Source organism: Coloeus monedula (genome assembly GCF_965178545.1).
Source record: "Coloeus monedula genome assembly, chromosome: 1".
NCBI lineage: Eukaryota > Metazoa > Chordata > Aves > Passeriformes > Corvidae > Coloeus > Coloeus monedula.
In genome coordinates, this window is record NC_138781.1 from 112,091,774 (window position 1) to 112,116,353 (window position 24,580).

Genomic DNA, 24,580 nt, shown 5'->3' on the forward strand with positions numbered 1-24,580 from the left:
ACTCATGATTGCTTTTATGGAGCTGCGAATGTCATTTTGCATGTGTAAGGCACTGTAATGAGGAATTCTTCTGTGATGCCCTCTGAGAGGCTGAGTAATCTCTTAGTTTAATGGGTAGAAGGTCAGAATTTACTTACTCAAAGTCTGTGAGACCATACACAGTAGAGAAGATTCCCGGTGTTTCTTATTTTAGCAGGATCCAAGGGAAGTAGCCCGAATCCAGATAATTCAGGATACTACTTGTATAGAAAAACCTGTGAAATCTGAAATTAACATGCAAAAAATATTTGGAGATATGTTTATGAAAAGTAGTGTAGGCTGTGCAAAATAATACTATTAGATGAAAACTGGCAATACAGCAGTATATCGTGTCCCTGATGCAGTTCCTGTAGCTGTCATTCTTTTGGTTGTCACTTTGCTTAGCTTAGAGCTTGGCTGTTGCCATATGTAAGCACCCAATGCAGCAGAAAAAAGCACCAGAGAGATAAGCAGTGTACAAAGTGCACAAAATATGAGGAATTACTCTCAGAGAATGATTGAGCGTTACCATAAAGTAGCAATTGCTGTACTAACCTTGCAAAAGCTTTTTGAATTGAGAATGAATGAATAATATCTAGGCTGGAGCAGCTGCAGAGGGACTGAACAAAAATATGTATGGCTGGCTTACATTTTCATGTGTGCATCCACTGCTCAGGAAAGCTAATTCATCATCTGCAGAATAACCATTCTGGAAATATTTTTGATTATTTCACACTTTTGTTCCTCTGTGCCACACACAAATTGATGAGCACTGACTGAAAATTCTACTGCCATCCCATTGCTTTCAACATACTGCCTTGGTTAAACTAAGTTTAACAGGTTTTTTTATGAAACCTGGTGAAAATAAAAAGCCAAAGGAAGTGATCAAGACATTCACGGGGTAGTTCGTAAGCCCCGTATGTTTATGCAGCATTACTCAGGCAGTGATTTACTGCTGTAATCACCGAGCTCTGTCTGGCTGCCGTAGGTGGGGAGGAGGTGATGCCTGCCACACCCCGACTTAGGTATATATTGAGCTACAGGAACTGTGGGGTTACTTGTTAACCTCAGGAACAGTACTGTGTGCTGAGCGACTTGACTCACGCATAAAGTTTAAAGGTGGGGCCCATCACGGCACAGAACCTCATTAATCTGAGTCAGAAGCTGGAGAAGAAGGGGGCGTAATAAGAGAAGGAACGGTGAGCACCGAAGGGAGAGCAGTGAATGTTCACAGAGGAGCCAAAGTGAAATGATGGCCCAAGCACAGAGGCCAAGAAATGTAGGATGGCTGGTTGTCACTTTAGTGTCCCTTGGGTGTTGTTTAGCACAAGATATGCAGCAGAGGCTCTCCTATCCCCACCTTCAGGAGAGGAGCCAGTGGCAACAAGTTCAAATGGATTTTTATCCAAGAGAGGTAATTTGCTCATTTTTTCTTCCTCACTTGCTTCCTTCTTTCACTTTGTTTTTAAATGAACTAATTTAATAACAACTTATACATTACTTTATATAGAAGTAATGAGAATATTAATCTAATGTTTCAAAGTACTTTACTAACAAAAGTGTGTACAAGAGGTTTCTTTTAAATTGCTGTTTACTTGAAAATAATGATCCTAAAAAGCACTTGAAAGTGCCTAGAGCTTTATCTTCATGTGGAATAAGTTTATCATTTGTGTGGAATCACAAATGGTGCTTCAAAAACAAAGTGCCCACGTACTCCAAATGTATCATTTTAAAGACAGCATAAATAGAAAAACAGAAGGCTGTACAGATTTTTTTTTCCAAATGCAATTAGATGTATTTTTAAAATTTGTGATTTATTTTTCTCTCCAAAAGGAGACTTTAAGCAAATAAAATTTAGATGCATTAGAGCATATATTTTACTTAGTCATGCTATTTAATGTATTTCAGGCCCTGGTTTCTTCTGAAGCTGTGTATATTGGCTCCCTGTTACTCAGGGGAAATAGTCACCCTTTAAAAAATGTATCTGAAAAACTTCAGCTAAATTTAGTCCTTGCTCACAGTGAAGTCAGTATGCAAAGCTGTTGATGGTATTAGTATTCTGCATACTTTTTTTTTTTCTTTCTATTATCCTACCTGTAGAGAAAAGGCAAAGGTGCCAGTAGCGATTGTTATTTCAACAGCAGTAACTCAGTATTCCATCTGGGATCTGCCTTGTGAAAGATGAATATTTTTTTCCCTCTGATAGTTCTGTCATTGAAAAACTCTCTGGTTCATCCTGCCTCTGCATAAATACTTATACCTCCAACCACTGGAATGTGATTTGTGACACCATCCCACAGACCCTTTGTTCTTCAGATTGGTCCCATCAGTCTTGGTGGTGTACTTACTATGAGAAAAGATTTATGGCTTTAGAGTTCAACTGTCTCCTGTTTTCTGCGTGTTGTTGGGGCCAGCCCCTGCCCGTGAGGCAGAAGCAAGGCATAGGTGCAGCTCACGAGAACATTGCCGGCGGCAGGAGCCTGGGAGGTGCTGCCTTCGTGGGGAGCACAGCTTTCTTCCTGTTTCTGTACAGCCTCTGATCTTCCTTGCACCACACCAGCTTAGTTCCTAGGGGAAAAGTGCTGCAGAATGGAAAGGATAGACTTATATCCAGTCATTTTTAGTGCGGTTGGTGCACCAGAAGTATGCCAGAAGGTGGGTGTGAATTTTTGATCTGTATGCAGGAGGGCTTCATGCCCAGGAGGAATTCCTTGTGTTTTCCCTGCCCATGCCAAGCAAGAACCTGGTTTTAACGTATTAGTTACTGCCTCCCTGCTGTAAGCAAACAAACTTGATGTATCTTGCTTCATTCATAATGTCCCTCTGGTTCAGCTCCCTGTTTAAATCCAACTGTGATCTGACAGGCTGTGCTCCTGCTCCTGTACCCTCAATAGTTGGAACATTCTTCTCATGCTTCCTCGGGCTCCAGGGCAAGCCTGTACTTAGAAATGAGACCACTGTATGTTTTGTTACATCACCCAGCTGTGTCTAGGTGTGGCTTTAGCTCTTGGTAGACTAAACTGTGGAAGTTGAGATGAATGTATGTAAAAGGTATCCAGAATTATTTCCCAGGAATACACTGTAGTGAAATTAATATCAAGATATAACCACTGATTAGTAAGTGAGATTTCCAGATGTTCTTCTTTAGATTTACACTACAGTGTTCTCATACTCAAATATTTTTCTGTGGTTTAGAAATCATATTCTACACCTTTGTAGATAGGCAGAGGAAATGTGTTTTGCTCTGAGGTTAGGGTCAATTTATTGATTGAATCATTACTACCAAAGTGTCTAAAGCACAGGGTTGACATGAAATTTGTTCATCTCCATTCATTGCTATTTAATGCATTAAAAAACTTAAACAACATTATGAGCTTACTAGAGCCTGGAGGGAAATGTACGCCTTCACTACTCCTTGGAAATGGACAACGTTTTCAAAATACACTTTTGTAACATGTAAAACTTTCTACCAATGCTCACCAATTTTTTTCTTTCTGCTTGCTGTCCAGGAGTGCAGCATTGGATTTTATCGTGAGAATAAGGGATTATTTGCTGGACGCTGTGTGCCCTGCAGCTGCAATGGAAATTCAAATAGATGTCAAGATGGTACTGGAAAATGTATTGTAAGTAATTAGTAACATTCAATAAATTAATGGGAGGAAAAGGAGAAAAAACCATTTATCTTACTGCAGTATGGACCATACTGTATTGTTAAATTCCAAGCAACTAAGAATAATCCTTGTATGCCTCATTCATAACAATTTTATATTGTTAATGAGCATAATATGCATGCACTTAAATGTACATTTAGTGTAACTGATTGGAATAATTTGTGTCCTTGTCTTCATTTTTTCTTTCCCCTGTAATTTTTGTTAGCTCCTGGTACAAAAAAGTCACCAAACATGTACATAAGGAAATGTTTGTAGTTATTTATAATAAATATGGGTCTTATCCTGGCATCTGCAGTCCTGAGCTTTTTACAAATATTTATATGATGCTGACAAACAGCACATTCATGCATAGCATAGTCTTTGCAGAATCTCTTGTTTAAATCAGCTTCAGTGCATCTCCACTAATCATAGTGTACAGCTAGGTGGGTTAAAAAATATTGACTTCAATAAGATGAAATAAAAGTAATAGAAGTTAGATTAATTAGAAAATTTCAGCTGTTTCAGATTTTGCTCCCTGGCACTCTCTATTAAACCCAAAGCAGCCCCATGGGAGTGGATCAGCCCTCAGTAATGGAAGTGTGACACTTGGCTGATTGTGCTTCTCCGGTTTATATCTATGATGCTTCTTTGAATAGTTTGTCTTGAAAAATTCCCCCTTAAAAACTTTTGACTAATTTTTCATGTGCTGTGTAAACAAGAACCTTGCCAACATCTTTCATGGTCTGACTTTTCTGTTACTTCTTCCCTGTTCGCAGTGCATCCATTCTGCCTGCGGTGCATTCCTGTGCATTATGTCATCCTCCCCGACTTTGTTTCAACCAACCATGTTGCTTTAATGGAAACTATAAACCAATTCAGCACATTCTGGGAGATGACTTACAGGCTGCTGCTTCGGAGGGGCAGGACAGGCCGTGACAGGAAAGTGCTGCAGCACAGCAAGAAGGATCAGGAAGTTTCATTTCAGATTAGAATTATGAAAGCAAATTTTACTTTCAACTCATGAAGTGTGTGATCTAGGTTTTCTTTATCCTGTCCTCCTCACAGCTGGATTAACTTTCAGATAGATAGAGCTAAATCAGCCCTTGGTCCTGGGACAAGATTTAGGGCAAGCAAAGTCATCCAGAATAATGTGGTGAAAAATGAAAGCCCTGAGGGCCTTTATTTCCATCATGAAGCTCTGCCTAACCAAGAGCAAGTCTGTCTCTAGAGGAGCCATGGGACAAAAACCTGACGTGGTGCAGAGAAGACAAGGAGGCTTCCCACTGCAAAGCCATCAAGTTCCACATCCAAATTGCAAAACTTGTTCGCTTGGTTTCCTGCTCCTCACCTGGAGCCCCAGACACAAGTACCTACATTTGTCAGTGTCTCTCCAGCGACAGCCTCCAGAGGAGGCTTTGTGAGGGAGGCTAAGCCAGGCTGGCTCCTTCCCCTGTGGCAGCAGCACAGCCCTCCCTGGCTTAGGCAGTTGCTCTCCTGCTGCTGCATGCTGGTGGAAGGAGAGGAGTGCACTGCCGTGCTACTGGAAGCAGGGGACAGTGGAGGGCAGGAGGAGGTGGAGGAGGCTGGACCTGGTTCTCATGTGTGGGCAAAAGGCATCTCTCTGCCATTAATCAAGCTTTGTGTCCTCATGGTCCCTGCCCTTCCTCCTGGAAGGCACATTCCCTCAGCAGCAGCATGGTGCCAAGACTTGCTGATCCCATGGCATGTTGGTTCATGTCACATAGCCCCATGTGTTTGATGTAACCTCACTGGTTCTGCTGTGGCCCTGACACACTGTGCTCTGACCACCTTGTACCATATGGGTGCATGTGGAGTCCGCTGGAAGTTTTCCTTTAGGGTTTGCAATGCTTGATGGATTGGAGGTGCTGTGACTCCAGGGGTGTCTCTGACCCTGTAATACTTGAAGGAGGACCCATGAGGGAGTTGCTGCTCTGGCTTCATTGCACTGTGCCTAGGGAGCTCCATGAAGCTAGAGGAGCAGCATGGCACATTTAGAGTGGCTTATATGTGAAATAGCTGAAATTTTCTTTGCAATTACAGAATTGCTTCAGTTTCTATAGATAGAGTGAACAAAACAAAAAGGCAGGATATAAACTTGGGGGGGTGGGAGGAGGTCGCTCTAAGATGAACCCAACACATACATTTTAAATACATCTCTTTTACTCTTTCTGCAGTTGAATTTCTTATTCAGGGTTATAAAAAGTGACAGTAGTTTTTCAGAAACAGTCTGAATTTTCCATTAGATTTTTGCAGGAACATATGCACCAGCTTTTGTAGAGGCCGCATTTTAAAATGGTTTCATTTGCAAACATAGTGCCTTCGTGATACTTGGTGTCAAATGGCTCATGTGGCAACTGGAGCTTCTCCTGTTCTCTCCCAGAACCTTTTATCAGTGAGCCACAGATTTAATTCTTTAACCAAAAATGAAAACAAATTGGGTGTTACTACCTGAGGGAAGAGCTCGTGGTTGAGGGAATCTGGTGTGAGGAAGTGTGAAGGAGAATGGAGTTTTAGAGACGACGGGAAAGACAGAACTATTTCTCATTTGTAGGGGAGAACGCCCTCTTCTGCCAGTCATGGTAGTAGGGTCTTCAAACATAGCCCTGAGCCATCAAGAATCCCTGAAATGGAAGCACAGTTTGCTCAGTGACTGCTTCCAGCCAATTTCCTGCTTTCTTTTTTCCATCTTTTGCTTTGTTAGTAATTCTTCAGCTCTGTGGGACATTCAATCAGTCTGTTGCACAGAAGACAAACAGCTGCAGAACTTAGGAGTGTGAATGCCTCTTGAGTGTTGGTCATTTGGAATTTTTTTATGGCTGCTTACGTATTTTTATGATTCTTAGGTATTTGAACAACTTCTGTTTTAAATTAGCAATGCTTTAGGTAATGCAAAGGCAACTTCCTCGTTCTATCTCCATAAAATATAAATGTATGACAATTAGCACTAGAATTAAGGATGTTTCTAAACCAAGATACAATTCCCAACAATTTTATCATGGAAAAAGTGGCTCAGATGCATCAGTTTCAGTTGTATTCTTAGCTTTTGCTTTCCATCATTTATTCCAGTTACTACAGAAAAATACAAGTAACACATACACTGGAAAAACTACATGAAACTCAATTCTGATCTGAATCTACTAAGAGAAACAATTTTTGTATTTATTTAATGAGATTTTTAAAGGAATTTATTTGGACTTGATTGCATGCTTTTAGATTGTATCTGCTTTCTAATTAGTGTTAAGATGCAAAATTTGAAGTTTTATATAAACGTAGTGATTTTTTAATTGTAATATCAGGACAGAGTGTATTAATGGAATGCTCCTTTACTAACTATGCATCTGATTGAGTTTCTTTAAAAATATGTTGAATTCAACTTGTTTATCTGTTGCTTTTCCACAAGAGGGAGGAAATTGTGCTTTCTGCAGTTAGAAAATTGACTGAAACTGCTCTATCCTGGTTGTAAAGGCAGTTTGGCAATAAAGGCTGGATTATGTGGAAGGAAAAGAACATACTCTCTGAGTAAATTAACTGCATTTTTTTAAATAACAGTAGAGCCATATTGAGTGATAAAGCACTGCTAACTGTCCTCCTTGTTTCCTTTTCAAGGACTGTCAGTATAATACTGCTGGGGAGAAATGTGAGCACTGTAAAGATGGTTATTTTGGAGATGCCACTCAGGGTTCCTGCCGGGAGTGCCCTTGCCCCTATACAAACAGGTACAGTAAAAGCTTGTAAGGAGAGTCAAACAGGGGAGGGAAGAAGAAAAAAGGGGGGGGAAAAAAAAAGAGAGAGAGAAAAAAAAGCCCCCAAAGCTCAAACTCTGTTACCATAGGAATATTATGGTCTTATTCACTGTTCTCATACTGAGAGCTTGGTGGTCTGTCTCACAGCATTGCCTTTTTTAATAAGCTGAGTATTCCAATCCTCATTCAGATCCTGAAGTTCAGAGGCACACTGCTCATAGCCTTGGGGACCCCCAGGCAGTAGTAGTGGGCTTATTTTCAAAACCACCAGCACTTCCTTCATAATGAGAAATAGAGGATGAAGGTCTTTTCCCTTACACTGGGCATATCCAGAATCTTTTTTACTGGAATGTAAGATGTTTAACACCATTTCTCTGGCTAGGTGATAAGAGGCAACTATGAAACAAGCCTTTTATAGAAATTCAGAAAAATTAGTAAGATACAAAAATGATATAAAAGCATTTAAGGTCTTAAGCACATATCTGGAACTCTGAAAGGGTATGGTTGCTTTTCCTGTGAAAGCTCTGTTTGAAGTGCAGACATACTGAGATGAAAAGTGAAAAAGTGAAACTTCCTTGGATCTAATAAGGTTGCCAGGCTTTTAAAATTGGGCAATAAATTGCATTTTTAATGCATGGTATATTTAGCCAGATTGTCATCATTGGTCAGTTCTGAAACATGGTAAATAAAATCAAATTAAAAAACCAGAAAACCAAAAAACCCAAAACCAAAACCAAACCCCTAAGCTATAAATTGCTAAAAGCACCACATAGTATTTGCCAGGTGCATTAGCACACACCAAGTAACCTTAAGTAAGAGATTTACACCATCAGACAATAGACAGGTTCATCACTTATCAGAGAACTCTCTGATAGATCTGGTTTTGACAGCCTCTTCTGCAGGTGCTTGCCTGAGGCTGACTGAACATGTTTTTAGTCATTGTTTGCTTTCAGAGTTCTGCAATATCTAGGGAGACCATGAACCTGTGCAGTCTCATAACTCCAGATTAGGGTGGTGCATACCATTCCTACATACATAGGAAATGCAACCCACCTGGCATTACTGGAGTTGACAGTTTTCCATCTAGTCAAATTCCAGCAATTCTTAGTGCAGACCTCTGTCTTTGATACACAGACTTGCTTTATCCAACTGTTCATAGATTAAAAATGAAAATAGCAAACGTGGCCCTGCTTTACCTCCTGCCTTTTCCTTCACAAACATCGAACTTTGAATCTACACAAGTCTGCTTGAAAGAGCAAAGAAAAATATTCATTGTGTTAACTAGATCCTTGGATCCCAAAAGTTGTGCACAACTCTACTTGGCCTTGGTTAAAAAAACCCTAAACATATTAGCTACATAAAAAGATCCTCTAATGTTTTCATCCATTAAAAAGGAAGAAAATAAAAGCTGTACAAACATGAGGAAATGTTGTCTAGCACAGGCTATTGATTCTTGCCAACTAAGATAAAACAGCTACCCAGACTTTATTTTATGACATCACTATTAAGGTTTACTTTAGGTATTCCTTTTGGTAGTGAACTATTATACTCAGTCCACAGGGCCAGGAAATGATAATTTTTTTAGTCTAAGGAAATAATTGACACAAAAAAATATGAAACTTCAAAGAATTAGTCACAGTAAATTATCTAGAGGCAATTAAATTAGCTGAGAAGTAATTTGGTGGTGTAAAAACTTTTTAATCTGAAAGTCATTAAACTGAACCTCTGGAGTGTAAAACCTATTTGATCATATGCTCACAATAATATTTTTGCTTCTTCTTGAAGATTTGCAACTGGCTGCGTGGCAAATGGTGAAGAAATCCAGTGTCTCTGCAAAGAAGGCTATACAGGAGCTCGTTGTGAACGGTGAGCAACTTGCTTCTCAAAACCAGGAGACACAATGAAAGGAGGGATGTCTGTGTTGGGACAGACACATACAGACAGGCACCTATGCACAGTATGTGCATGTACCTAAGGAGTAGCTATTTATATGAACAGCTGCTAAAGAGTGTTGCTGTAGTGCAATTCCAGTCACAAACCCAGTGCTCCCTGGAGAAATGAAAGCCATTCTCCACAGACTACTGACTGCACCATCTTTACCAAAAAGAGGTGTCTGCCTCTTTGCCCAAGTGCCCTATGCCTTGCCTTATCCTGCACCCTGGTAATAAAGACTCCCGCTTATTTCACCCCTTTCCAAGTTAAAAGCATTTTCCCACTTCCTTCAGTGTACACAAAGGTGCCTCAGTGGTCTTATCCAACAGGAGCTACGTAACATTTAGCACCATACCCTTCATCCCATGTCATTCTGATATGCTCCACAGTCAGAGCTTACACACACCAGCCTGAAGCCGTCTCTTTTGCTGGAACATTGCAGCAGTTTGGCAAGTCAAGAGAGGAACAGCATGGCAGTTTCAGGTAGCCAGAGGAACCAATTTCACTGAGTTGCAAATTCAGAGAGACCTGAAGTGTAATGGAGTGGTGTTGTCTGGTTTGGAAATGTGAGGCCAGTAAGTCGTGATGTCTCATCTGACCATAGGACCTACAGCAGGACATAGTCTTATCCTTCAAGACTGGTGCCTTTGACCCTGTCTAATCTGTGGGTTATAGATATTTTCCAGATTTAGCTGTACCTCAGCTGCTCATCATGGCCCTTTGATTCTGCATTACCACCCTAATAGGTCTTACCACAGAGTGACTTCTAGAAATATTAGCTATCCAGTCTGAACAATGTATTTTACTTTTAAAATATTCAGAGATCAGTCACACAGACTGCTTTGCTGGCAGGAGGCAAGAGGGGGTATCACGCAGCAGAAGGGTGATGATGTCACTCAGTGCCTTTGCTGAAATCTCACCTGTGTGAGATGCAGTGTGATCCTCCTTAATACGTGCTTTCGGTGGGATGACAGACCAGAATGGTATGATGTGCTTGGTTAAGCCTTGTCAAATTTTCTGTGTATGTATGTCTGTATCTGTGTGCATTGTTTCTTTTTCAGATTAAGTGAATTATTCCTACAAGAGCACTGTGGGAGTTCTTTTATTTTTAGAAAAAAATTCTGCAGCGCTCACTAAGATATTTTTAGCATAGTGCAGAGGATACTGTAAACCAAAAATATATTTCTTCTGTCTGAGTCAAGACACGAACTCAAAAGTTCTTGAAAGTTTCTTCAGGAGAATAACTAGGTTTTTATCTCAAGGGAAAGTACATTTCACAAAATTAGCTTCAACTATTTAATAAAAATTACTTGTTTCTCTTTATCTAGCTGTGCTCCTGGATACTTTGGAAATCCACAAAAACATGGAGGCTACTGTCAGAAATGTAACTGTAATAATAATGGGCAGCTGGCTAGCTGTGACCACCTGACTGGAGGTATGTGAGGGCCTGTGAACATGGAAGGGAGCATTGTTTTCTCTTTGGGAAGCAAAGAAGGAAGGTACTTGGATAAACTGAAGTGAAGGAAAGATCTAGACTTACAAGAAATGTAGATAATGTTTTACAAAATATAACATTTCCCAAAACATAACACCACAGTGATAGAAGGGCTGTCCTGAGTCATCAGGTTTACCCTTCTAAACTGTTTTATCCTGTATTTCCCTTCATAAATACTGCCAACTTTATTTTGGTTTTCTATCATAGCAGTGTTTTTAAATATGTCATGGTTTCTCTGTTGACATGGTTAAATCATATCATGCCAGTCTGTTATGGATTTAGGAAACTGAGCATCCTCAATATGCCTTTTTAAAATGTATTTGGCACAGTTTAGTGAAATCTTCAGTGTCTGCATGAGGCACTGTGCCTTCTTAGGTATCCAAGCTGACTGCATTTACAGTGGAAGTTAGAACCTGACTCAGGAGGCTCTTCTATAAATCCTGCTACACATCGCTCTGCTAGCTAAGACATCCATGATTTCCCAGAATCAATCACATATGTACTTCACTACTTGTAAGCTCTTATGTAATGCCATGGGCATATGTTTGCTTTATCTCTTAGAATTCTGAAGTAAAGGGCCTGATGTCACATTCTTCAGAGTGTCTTTACCTTGATTCACCTCGGTCCCTTGGGATACTCTTTTATATTCAGAAACACAGGCCACTGCTCCTGAAATGTCCTCGATTCTCCCATATTTTCATTACCAATAAAAATTCACTTTTCCTTCCCTGTAGACAGATTTTCTTCCTCATATGCTAGTGAAGTTTCCAACTAATAATTCCAAATATTTCCCTACTCTTCATTTCTATGCACTGCTGTTCATACTGCAGTCTAGTAACTGCAAGGAACCCATTGTCTTTCCTTGGCCACAGAAATTAGAAAAACAGCAAGTGATGTGAACTGCTGTTGGCAGCTGGTGCAATTTTTCAATAGCTTGTTCTCATCTCACGTTTCACCATTGGAGTAATACATCTCTATATTATACCTTGTATGGAACAGATCCAAGCAGTGTTTGATGTTTTATCATTCCTTTATTTTTGAAGCAAGAGTTTGCTAGGACAAACAAGCCAGTTTGTTTTCTTCCAACTATCCTAATCAGCCGTCTCTTTCTGTGCAGTAGGAATAAACCCCTCTGTGATCATTGGCACAGCATGTTCTGGCAGGTTCTTGTTGCATGATGTTGGGCGCTTGGCCAGCACTTCACCGTTTCTTGGCTGATACTGTTGGTGCACAAGCTGTAATAATAGTTTTATTTAATTGGTGCTTCACAGCAACAGCTGAAATGTGTCTGGTGTTAGCTGAATTACACAACAGCAGAACTGCACGGATGTTTGAATTTCAGAGAAATTTCCTTCCTTCTCTTAAAAATACATTCTTTGTGATTTGTCTCCTTTTGGTGGCAGCGATCACTACCAATCCCGTTTAACCTCCTGATGACTTAATGTGCAAGTGCTAAAGGAAATGGCACAGCTTGGCAGTTTGTTCCAGGCTGTTTCATGCTGCTGTTAAAGTTCAGGTCCAATTTTATCACTGTATCCTCTCGCAAGTTGCAAGCTGTTGTTGACTCTTTGGCAGCAGCAGCCTATACTGAGTGCATCCTTTTCCTTCAGAGGAAAAGATATAGAGTCATTAAGGTTGGAAAAGACTTCCACGATCATCAAGTTCAATCTTTACCAAGATGCACAGCCCTTTTCCTTTTCAAGAGGAGATGAGAGCTTGGCATTGGGACCAAGTCTGTAGAAGGAACATGGGCACCAAGATGGGGAGATTCCTGTCCTATATGATGGCATTTTTAGGAGCCAGTTCCTTTCCTATCTCCTAGAAGTTAGGATCCCAGGATGTTACTCCACATGCACCTGGAGACTGTTAAGCTTCTTATAACAGGGTTTGTAAAAACCAAACAAGAGTGCCTTGGACAGGAAATCACTTGTGCTGGCTTGTTGGAAAATCTGAGGGCAGTGTTTGTTATATACCACCTGCATCTGTGGTCCAAGCTGCGTGCCTTGTCTTACGTACAGTGCCTCCATCTGTGCACACACTGTGGATTTCTCTTAAGCTTGATTAATACCTTAATCTTGCAAGCTGTGACAGGCATGAAGGAAGGTCATAAATATTTCTCAGTTTCTTGTGGGTAAGACATTCTTTGGGGAATCAGAACCTGTGGTTTGAACCTGGATACTAAAGCAGATAAAGGTGTTTGAACTTATGTCCTGGGTAAAGTGCTTTAATGATATAAGCTTGTCTCCAATCCTGGTGGTGTTATTCTAGGCAAATTCTAGCAGTACATTTGGCAGACTTGGTGTGAGAGGGTCTCCTGCTGCTACCCAAGTAGCATATATTGTGAGATTACAATAGGTTTCTTTTGAGGGATGGTAAAGGCATTGCTTTCAGCAAGGCATAAATGGGAGTTGAATATTTTGGCATGTTTAAGCCTTCTGAGCATTTCAGCTCATTCACAATGGATATGGATTTATGAAAGGGCACCATCATGTTTTAATGGCTGCCAAACATGAAAAGTGAGGGAAAAAATTCAGTAGTATTTCCATAAGAAGACTTTGGTTACTAATGATAACCTTGTGATTTCAGAATGTTTCAATAATGAACCAAAAGATGTGGATCCCAATGAAGATTGTGATGGTAAGTAATAAAATAGATCTGCAGTTGGATTACTTTCAGCTGGCTCTGAATACATACTGGTGACTCTTTTAAGGGTGACAGAGTTTAAAAAAGGACTGAGGTATCCTGTAATGAATGTTTTGAAAGCAAACATTCAACCAAATACTTGGAAAAATGATTAAAGAGGTGCTCATTTAGTCAGATGTAAATGGAACCTCCTCCTTACTTCTGACTTGGGTCACTTTCCTTTATGCTGCAGGCTTTATTTTTGCCTTTGTTCTTTAGGCAACACCAGGTGACAAGCTTCAAAGCTTTTCATTTGCATGTCACTTATTAATGTGCTCAGTGAAATGTTCTCTGTGTTAAATATCAAGGATACATATTGATTTCCACTGCTCTCTCCAGCTTGTGATAGCTGTGTGATTACACTGCTGAAGGATTTGAGCACAATAGGTGACGAGCTTCAGCTCATCAAGTCTCAGCTGCAAAGTGTCCATGCAAGTACCCACACCCTGCAGCAGATGAGAGACCTGGAAACACGCATCAAGGACTTAAAGGTAGGCATACAGAAACAGAAAAGTAGATTTCAGATTGAATGGATAGGCAATGAACTCAGAAACTTCTGGCATAGTTTTGTCAGTTTTGTCAGGAGACATACATCAAGCCTGGATTCCAAATACCAGATGCTGGCAGCACTGGGCTTCACCTGTTAGAATGTAGCTGTGGTTCCCATGTCATTCTCTGAAACAGAATCAGTATCTCTGCTTTTTGTGAGGCCTGCTCACCTTGGAAGTTATATCTCAGAGGTTTCCCTCTAGCTATGTCTTTTTCAAGCACTTCATGTCTCTGCATTACTGAAACTCCCCAACATTCCAGTTGCCATTACCAAAATTGATTCTAAAAAAATGTTCTTTGGTTGGAATAGTGGTTGCTATATTCACACATAAAAACCTCAGGGAAGGAATTGGTCAGTTTTCATATCAGTAATTCTGCTTTTATTTACCTTGGATAAAGATTTAATCCAGTGAAGTTTTTACTTTTTCTCTGCTGTGCAATGGGTGATGCATTACATTGGTTTTTTTTCCTTTCTTATCAGGTCTTATTGAACAACTACCGTTCTGTTGTTCATAATCAAGGTTCAAAGGTAGACGAATTGGAGACAGAATTCCTTAAACTAGATCGTGATTTAAATGCTCTCCAGGAAAAGGTGACTTACCAAATCTATTTAAAAATTCACATCTCCTGACTATGTATTAGCATGCTGTATCCAGATACTTTCAATCTAATAATTTTTTTTCCTTGCTAGGCTGAAATGAACTACAAAGCAGCTGAGAGATTATTTAATAATTTTGGCCAAACTCAGCAGAAAGGAAAGGATTTGGTTTCACAAATACAAATAGTGGTCAACAATATACGAGGTAAAAAATAATTCCTAACTCATGTTTTGATTTAGAGCGTCCTTTCAGTTTATTTACAATATTCTTAATTAAGCGTAAGAGGTTTTCTTAGAAAACAACTTCATAAATCAGAATTTTGTTATAGCTGTAGAATTCACTCTTCCTATTAGAAATCTAGTATATAATGTTAGTTTAGGACCCTGTGTTCCCTATGAAGTGAAAAGGGACAGAGAAGCTTCACTACAGGGACATTTTGAGCAACAAATTTGACTATCCTGACTCAAGTCTAACTTCGTTCTGGGTTGTTATCATGGGCTCTTTAAAGTTAGAAGTTGGTGAACTTGGTCATTTGGGACAAATTCCAAGGCCAGTGCTGTCTTACTATCTCTGGTTGTGTGACATGGGATACTTTTTGTCCTAATAGAATTAATGCAAAATGGATTTGCTTCATTAAGGAAAAAATAAGACTTGCCTATTGCTGAATTTGTTAATGAAGCAGATCCATCTCAGAAAAGAGGTTGGCCCCATCATTGGAGCATTTTGAATAGGTTTAAGCACATCCTCTTTTTAACTTTGAGAGTGGTTTTTTTCAGTGCTCTTGGAACAGATAGCTGGTACAAATGGAGAAGGTAACAACCTGCCCCTGGGAGATGCCTCTGAAGAACTGGCCGAAGCTCATCGCATGATGGCAGAGATGCGGAACCGCAACTTCAGCCAACTTCAAGCTGAGGCAGAGAAGGAGAGAATGGAAGCTCAGCAGTGTAAGTGCTTGTTCTCTCAGCTTCTGACTTTCTAGAAAGATCAGTCTTAAATCTGAAGCATTATTGACTGGGTTGGAGTGGAGGGAGGGGCTTTTTGCAGTGTATCTCTGAGATGTGTAGCTGTTGTTAGTCAACAGGAAAGTGGTAGTTCTGGAGGGGATTTAAAGGCATTTTTAGTTGTTATAGATGAAAATGGGTTGAGCTAGGGAAGAAACCCAGTAGATCCTCTTTTTGTAACTACATCAATCTCAGTAAAATAAAGATGTAGCCAATCCTTATGCACCTATGCAATACTTCTGTGTATTGTAAGAGATGGGCAGTGGTACATAGAGTTATTTTAGAGGAATTGCATGTTTAATTTAACAATAGATTTTTGAGAAGCCACTAGAGTAGTCCAAGGACCAGATCATACAAGGACGAGGAGGTTCAGGAGTTCTAGTTGCACTAGTTGTACTCCCTGTCATGTTCTCTGCATGTGTTTTGGGATTGGGACATTCAGAAACTTGATTCCAGACAGCAGAGACATCAAGAAAAGGCTTATCTCCTAACCAGAGGCATAGTAGAGGAATATGAAGGACCATATGAGTGACAGTCAATTTCCATCAACCTTGAACCTTGATGCCTACCTCTGAGTGACTCTTCTGTATCCTGTTTTGTCGGCAGTGAAGTGGACATGCTTAAGAGTGTGGTTAATTTGACATCTTTTGTGTTCCTATGTTCTTTGAAATTAAATGTGCCCATATCTCTCCACTGATTACAGAGGAGGCTTTGATAACCAGCACAGTTGTAGGTGTCTACATTGTAGATGAAATTGTTGATGAAATTATGTTATTTCCATATAAAAAAGAAAATTAGTATTTTCAGATCAGCCTCATCCTTACTTAATTTAGAGAACATTTATCTGTGCTCTGTGTCTTCAGCCGCAAACTAGTGAGCAGATTTGATCCAGTGAGATGTTGAATAGTACCTTTGCTATAGCAGCATTGGAATTAGCACTGCAGAAGATGCTCAGTTCACACAAGTACATCTTCAGAATCCTAAATGTCAGGCCCTTTTAAACTAAGTTCGTTCTGGTTCCCTTCTTCTCTGAACAAAACTTTTCTTTCTGGTCCTGATACTGCAGTACTGGCACGTGTTAAGAATGAACTACAAAAGTACCACCAAGAAAATAATGGGCTTATTAAAGCTGTGAGGGATGCACTGAATGAGTATGAATCCAAAATCACTGATCTTCGTGAAGCTCTGAATGATGCGACAGGACAAATCAAGGAGGCTGCGGGCTTAAACAGAGATAATGCAGTTCTGTTAGAAGACATTAAGGTAATGTTTGAGTTCAGGAGAAAAAAGTTAAACCTCAGAAGATAAGAAGTGGTTTTGGTTGCTGCTTTTGACCTCACAAAGCCAAGCAGCACTAATTCTTTAGACTTTATTCAGGATCTCTTTCCATCTTCTGCTACGTGTATGGACAGGTATAAATGTAGTGTATTACAAAAAATAATGCCCTAAGGTATATTACTGTGTCCCTCAGCTGTAGGGAGGAGAAGAGAAGATCCAGCAGGCAGGAATTGTGCAACAAGGTTGATTTATTTAATTATTTTACAAACTCTTTTATAGACTTTTTTCTTCGTAGTCTAATTGGACAAGGATCAGCCACCCCTTGGGGTGATTGGCTAAAATCCTAAAACATCCATTGTCAAAATATTTTTCTACTGTACCGTAAACAAGACTTCTCAAGGCTGCAGGTGTTTGATTGTTTACATAACTCTGCTACCTCTTCTGTGAGAGAGAAAAGTCTCTCACGGACTTAGGAAATAGCAAGAAAATCCTTTCTAGCAGCATTTTTGTATCTACAGTAGTGTACTGCTGCTTATGGCCTCTTTGTGTGACCAGAACAGCATGACACAGACACAGCTCTGATGAGAGCAGGGAAGGAAGGATGAGAGCAGAAAAGTGCTCTTCTTACCACTCCTCTTCAGCTGCCACTAGTGGTTTTGTTTCCTTTTCTAGACCAAATTCCTGATGCTGATGTAATTTTCATAGTAAATGCTTTAAAGTATTTAGCTTTAACAACCATGAAAGATAGGAGCAAAAATGTGTGCAATACTGTTAAATTATTTGGGATTAATGTTCTACAGAACAGATTCTGCGGTCTCATCAGGACAAGGACCAGCTGTTATTACTGAGCAGTGTTTGATTTTTAGAGCTGGTAAAATAGTACAAGGAATAAGTGCTGCAGGACACATTCTTTTAATTGTGGTTTTGCTGGAATGCATCACTGGTTTAGCACACTCATGTCCATATTTTAAGAAAAAAAATGTGACTGTACCTTTGGTAGATCCTACTGCCAGCTAGATTAGGTTTGGGTTTGTTGTTTTGTTTTTATTTTTTTTTTTAAATTTTGGTTTCAAGATAAGGTTTTTCCTGCCCCATTTCTTAACTCAATCACATGTTGTTCAACTTTTCATTTTTCCTCAGAAACGGATTGAGGAGATAAATGTGGAACAGAATGGTGTCTTGAATATTCTGAGCTCTGCCCGATCTTCCCTGACAGAAGCCAAGAGTCTACTTGGATTATTGCAAGAGAGCAAAGAGGTAAAAAGTTAACCACCTTAAGAGAGGGTTAAAAACCCCAATATCTTGTTGGAGATGAGGCTTATCTGAGCCAGTCAAGAAAGAAAGGATCTCATGGCCCATCCTGGATGCAAAAGGAGCCTTCCTGCACAGGTTTCTGTAAGAGAAGCTTGTTGAGGGTTGCGATGTGTCTGAGGAAGACACTGAGCTGCAGATACCAGAATTTGAGAGAACATCTGTGAGAAGTACCATAAGCAATTGTGCTATTTTTGTATTTCTTTCTGGCTAATTGCTTTTAGCCACTGTCAGAAGCAAGATACTAGGCTAGAAGGGTCTTTGATCTGACTCAGCTTTTATGTAATGGGTCTGGAAGCACAATGTAATGACTGCCGCTTGTTTCCAGTAACCTGCAGAGTAAGTTGGAAGGGAATGTTTTTCCCTTTGATCTCCTCAGGTGCAAGGTATGTGTAACACTGAAGTAGACATGGACAAAATCAAATATGTACAAATAAAAATAAAATTATATCCTTTTAAAACTGTAGGAATATGAAAGCCTGGCTGCTCAGCTGGATGGTGCAAGGAAGGATATGAATGAAAAAGTGGCAAATCTCTCCTCAGCAAGCAAAGAACCACTGGTGGTGAGGGCCGAGGAGCATGCCAAATCTTTGCAAGATTTGGCAAAGCAACTGGAAGAGTATGTTGCCATTTCTGTAAATGAGTAATTTTTGTACAGAGCATCTGTGGTTGTAATGGTCTGTCTGTAACTTCACGTGCTTTTATAACCATTCGCAAAGCTAGAGAGAAATTAAGTTGGTCTCTTTCTGCTTCTTCACAATGTACGGAAGTTTTCTTTTTCTCCAAAAACCAGATCTTCCCATATTTTTCCTGGTTTTTTACCCCCAGAAGCGTGAACTCCCGTATTACCATTTCATAGTACGGTACTAACACTTCATTAACATCTTACTAACAAGAGAAAATCCTCATGTACAGAGTGGGAAGATGTTTAGCATATTTTTTTGGTAGAGTTATTTCAGGTACTCGTACTCAGGGATGCTTTTATGATATCAAAGAATTGAGGAAAATAATTGGAATAAATGCTGTCTTGGCAGTCTTCAGGCACACCTGCTTAGCAGTATGGAGGAAAAGACCTCCTTTAGTTTTCTCATCCTTCAAGGAATCTTCAAGAAAGGCAAAAATATTATAAACTTGATAGGAATCAAGTGTTTCTCTCTCCATTATTTGTACTTTACATTGGAATTATGAGAGAGGTTTTGGAAGCCTTCTGTGGTACATCAGAACAAAATGGAAAAAAAAAAAGGTGAAATCCTGATTTATTTTTGCCTGTGCATATTGTTTGCTTTTTGTCATTACACCAACTAGAAAGTCTCAAAAAGTTAATTCCAAAATACCTAACTTGGCTGGAAAATTCTTGATTAAAACCCCATATTTTTATTACTTTTTTTGTTAGTTTTCAGTGTGATTTTTTTCAATTAAGAAGGCACTGTTCTCACAAATACAAGGCAGCGCATACTAGACAATTGAATAGTTCACAGGGAGCAGATAGAAGAGATTTTGTCTATTTCTGATTCCAGAGCTGCTGTGCTGGTTCTTGGGGAAAACACAAAAGGTCTTGTAGTTGCTCCATCTTGTGCTTTATCAGGGTGCTGGAGCAGCGAGAGATGATGTGAAATCTACAGTTCTCTGAATTCCTCTTAACTGAACTGTGTTTGGAGGGCTGTGATTGAGGTGCCTTATTGTTGACCACGTGCTTTGGTGAATTCTTTCTATCTTAATCATTTAAAGGCTGCTTTGGAGTACCACAGCTTTTCCACATGCCTAAACTTAGCCTGTCTTCTGAAGAGTCTTTCCATGTTGGGTCTGCCTCCAAGTTTGCTATTTTTGCAGCATGAAGTTACAGATCTAATTGAAAAACATCTTCTGTATTGGTGCTACTTAGAAATTACTGAGTTCAGATCTGTTCGGAATACATCTCGCAGCCTTGGAAGAAGGCTGCATTTTTCTCCCTGTTTCCCGCAGGATAAAGAACAGTGCCAGGAAGGATGAGCTGGTAGGCTGTGCTGTGGAAGCTTCTACTGTCTATGACAATATCATTGGTGCCATCAAGGCAGCAGAGGAGGCAGCCAACAAAGCTGGGAAAGCAGCTGACTCAGCTTTATCGGTAAGTGTCAGTAAGTGGCCAGATGATGGTAAAGTTGTTACAGCCGGATTTTTATTTTCTTTAACTATCGCAGTGGCCCTAAAATCAAACACCTGTGTGTCTTGACATGCTTCATTTTTCTGGGACCTTTATATGAGTTGCTCTTCTGCATGTTGATGAATTAGTCTTGGCTTGGCACTAACCAGGCCAATTACTGCCTTTCTTTTGAGACTGCCTGTATGAATATTGACTGTTGCTTTCAGTGCAAAATAAAGAGATTGTACAAGGCAACCCTGGTAATCACTGCAGGTGATTTTACTCTTTTACTCTGCACTACTAACACCCACAAGCTCTTCAGCAGAGTTATAACATCTAACCAGGTGTATTCTAGTAATTTTCTCCTAATGCCCTAAAATCCGTCTGAAGTTTGCTAAAGACCAAGGTTGTAGTATGCTTAAATTACCCTTGAGAGTTGTTACTAAAGGTGATGTTCTTCACATGAGATCTCTGCCTGTGTAGAGTTGGGCGTTCTTTAAATTGGATTGGGCTCTCTTTTTTACTCTTAAAATTTTAATGTAATTATCAGCAATCTTACAGTACCATGCTTCTATTATCAGACTGTGAAGAGAGAAGACCTATCAGGAAAAGCTGCAAGGTTAAAAACTGAGAGCAGTACACTCAGGGATCAAGCACAGGAGACTAAAACGACATTGCAAGGTACTAAGAAAGAAAGTGGTACTAGAAATGTTGACACAGCATGAGAAGCTTTCATTGAACCATAAATTGTCACATCTCAGCAAAGCCCTGCAGCACTTGTTTAATGAAAAGAAGCTAGTTCCATTACAGTGGGACATTTTGTGATGGTTATTTCCAATGGCAGAAAGGCGAGAAAGTAGATTTCCTGCTTCTGCTATGCTCTATGCCTTTGCAGTACTCCTGTCCAGCAAATCCTTTGCCTTGTACTTGTTTTGCAGTGGACTCAATGCTCAGTGGCAGCATGAGCTGTGTAAGAGTGTAGACAAGTGCTGCAACGCCACCTGTCCAACAGAAAGTTGATATTTTTGTTTAAAATTCACATGGGGCTTTCACTGTTTTGCAGCTCTTGGTCCAAACCTCGAGGACCTAAAGCAAAGACTTGATGTTGCTGATAGAAAGAAGAATACACTGCAAACTGATCTTCTCTCTGCTCAAAACAATCTCAAGGGGATAAACAGAGGTTTGTTGCTTAGTGATCCCTTCTGGCCTGCCCCTTTCATCTGTTACTGTAAGAATCTGCACGTTCATTTCTCTGTGTTTCAGGTGACATCGACAGAATCATCACCAGTGCAAGGAACATGGCAGAAAATGCCAGCTCTGTCACGGATAGTGTGTTGGGTGAACTGGCCCCAATTAAAGCAGAAGTGGAAAAAATTAAGAGTAACTATGGAAGCACACAGAGTTCCAGCTTCAATAAAGCACTGATAGAGGCAAACAATTCAGGTATTGCAGGTGCTTCAAATCACTGTTAGGTGACCATGGCCAGTTTTGCAGCAGAAGCTTTAGTCATTCAAAAGTCAGGCACATACCATAAAGTTGGTATTGTGAGCTTCCTTTCTGCTGTGCGTGTCCCTTCTACATGCAATAAAGTGACTCAGGCCATTCTGTGGCATGTGTTAAAAGCTGGTGCCGTGACTGGAATCTAAAGACTTGGAGGCCAGTGGCAAGAAGGGTACCCTAGGGTTCTGTACAGGGTCCAATCCTGTTTAACATCTTCATTAAGGATCTGGATGATGAGGCAGAGTGTGCCCTCAGCATGTTTGCTCCGGACACTGAACTGGGAGGAGTGGCTGATACACCAGAGGGTCGTGCTGCCATCCAGACAAACCTCAACAGGCTGTGGAAATAGACTGCCTGGAACCTCATGAAGTCCAGCAAGGAGAAGTCCTGCACCTGAGGAGAAATAAATCCATGAACCAGTATAGGCTGAGCGGGTGGCCAAGGTGGAAAAAAACTTTGTAGAAAAGGACCTAGGGGTCCTGGTGGGCACCAAGTTGAAGATGAGCCAGCAATGTGCCCTTGGGATAAAAGGCTGAAACACAGGAGGTTCCCTCTGAACATGACAAAACACTTATTTTACTGTGAGGGTGACTGAGCACTGGAATAGGCTGCCCAGAGGGGTTGTGTAGTCTCCGTCCTTGGGAATATTCAGAAGCTGCCTAGACACAATTCTGGCTCTAGGTGGCCCTGCTTGAACACGGGGATTGGACGTTATGACCTCCAGAGGTTCCTTCCAACTTCAGCAGCTCTGTGATTATGTGATTTTCTACTACATTGGCTAGAGAAGGGCCCTAGACAATTACCTTAGGCTACATGTCTGTTAGCTGAAATGAAGTGAAAAGGATTGCACAGAGTCTGTGCTGAATACAAAATAAGGGACAATCACATTCACAAACAACTTCATTTTACATCTTTTCAGCAGTTTTATCTGATAAAAGTCAAGTAAGAGGAAAACATTTTAAATAATACAAATACAAGAGCTAGTCCTGCATGGTATTGCAGGGCTATAAATCATCCTTGAAGTTATGAGACTGGTTTATAAGTCATATTTAGAAGAACAAAAGGTCTGGATTTCATTTTATTTGCCTTCTGCATCATAGGGATGAAGTCTGCAAATACATTCAGGGTGTGGTGTTTTCGTTTTGGCTTTGGCTTTTTGCAGTCACAGGAGATGAGGAATTCTTTCCTGTTATAATGAAAGTTGAGATTCTCATCATATTTTCTTTTCTCCTGAAATAAACCTGGCCAGATAATGTTAAGACTCACTACTAAATACTTCTGACTAGCCCCTTGACACAGGAATATAATTCGTGCCCTACTCAGGCCAGCAGCCTGCCTACCCCAGTATTCATTCTCTGATGGTGGCAGCAGGAGATGCTACTCAGGCAGTGCACGTAAGCCTGAATCCTGTCTTCTGTACTTTATCCTCATTCTCCCCTGGCATCCACAGCCACTGAATAATAATGTTAGAGACCACACTGCTGTTGTACTTAATATTTTTTTCTGGGCCTTTATCTAAAACATTTTTGGAAGTACTGATTCTGATTGCTTCTGCAAATACCTTTGGCCACAAATTCCAAGAGTACAATAACCTCTGTATAAACTGCTACTTTTAGTGAGAGCTCCCTAATATTGTAGGACCCGTCAAAACTGTTCTGTCATTACCCTGCCCTCTGCCTTCCTGATAATTGTGTAGCGATAGCGTATTTCTGCATCTTGCCTTCCTCCTCCTTTTTAACATCAATGATTTGTTTTTTCTTTCATTGCAGTAAACAATTTGACAAACCAGCTTCCAGATCTGTTCAACAAGATCAAAAGTATCAACCAACAGCTGATGCCAATAAGCAACATCTCTGAGAACATCAATCGCGTAAGAGAGCTGATTCAGCAGGCAAGAGATGCTGCAAATAAGGTCTGTCCTGAGCATTGCAATCATGCTTGACCTGTTTGGATACACAACAGTACTTTTCGTTCCTCTCTCTCTTTCTAAATCATTTTATTTAAATGTGTGTGAAAGACCAGGCATAAATTTAATTCAATGGCACTGCCCAGCAATTGAAGTAACTGTGATGATGGGAAGCATAATAATTAGTACATAAAAATGACAGGATGCAGTAGCATCCTGCTACATCTTTCTCCCATTAGTTTTTTTTCCCAGGGCATCTCTGTAATACTTATTTGTTCAGCAGCCTCTTGCCTTCCAAGATACATTCTGGTGGTTTTGGCAGCAGGGACAGAGTTGGCTCTGCAGCTTAGAGACAGGGCTCTCCACCCATGCATGGCCAATTGAAAGCTGATACTGCCAAAAAAGTTGTGCAGCCCTGTGCTCTCATTACTCCACCTGCTCCAAGATGTTAGAAGCTGACTACTAGCACCTTATTAGACTGCCCTTTCTCATTTAAGCAACTGCTGTAGTTGCTGGTGATAGTGTGATGTCAGGTCCCTAAGAAGCATCCCTGAGATCACCACAAATAGCCTAGAGTTACAGGGAATAAGAGGAGTCAGTGATCATGGTGTATTTAGCTGTAATAGGACATGTCTTTATAATATCAGAGGTGTGTTGTAATTCCCAGCAGACAGTCAAGTCCAGCTAAGTGAGGCATCAGGATGTGTTTGTAGACATCTAAATAATTCACAGACTTGCTCTTTAGAGCTGCAGGGCACATCCTTCCCTGTCCGTGT

At 40.3% G+C, this 24,580-nt stretch overlaps 1 protein-coding gene across 1 annotated transcript in view; it reads left to right on the plus strand.

The window, feature by feature from the left end:
- LAMA3 (laminin subunit alpha 3) overlaps positions 1–24,580 on the plus strand; it is a gene marked incomplete at both ends in the record, with an annotated part of 109,949 nt that overhangs the window by 71,083 nt on the left and 14,286 nt on the right. Inside the window, 17 exon segments of the mRNA XM_082280189.1 lie at positions 3,528–3,641; positions 7,296–7,405; positions 9,218–9,298; positions 10,693–10,799; positions 13,446–13,496; positions 13,881–14,032; positions 14,572–14,682; positions 14,782–14,893; positions 15,466–15,633; positions 16,757–16,953; positions 18,109–18,225; positions 18,747–18,898; positions 20,242–20,383; positions 20,980–21,079; positions 21,462–21,578; positions 21,662–21,841; positions 23,668–23,810. Of these exon segments, the coding sequence (XP_082136315.1) occupies positions 3,528–3,641; positions 7,296–7,405; positions 9,218–9,298; positions 10,693–10,799; positions 13,446–13,496; positions 13,881–14,032; positions 14,572–14,682; positions 14,782–14,893; positions 15,466–15,633; positions 16,757–16,953; positions 18,109–18,225; positions 18,747–18,898; positions 20,242–20,383; positions 20,980–21,079; positions 21,462–21,578; positions 21,662–21,841; positions 23,668–23,810 (2,154 nt within the window).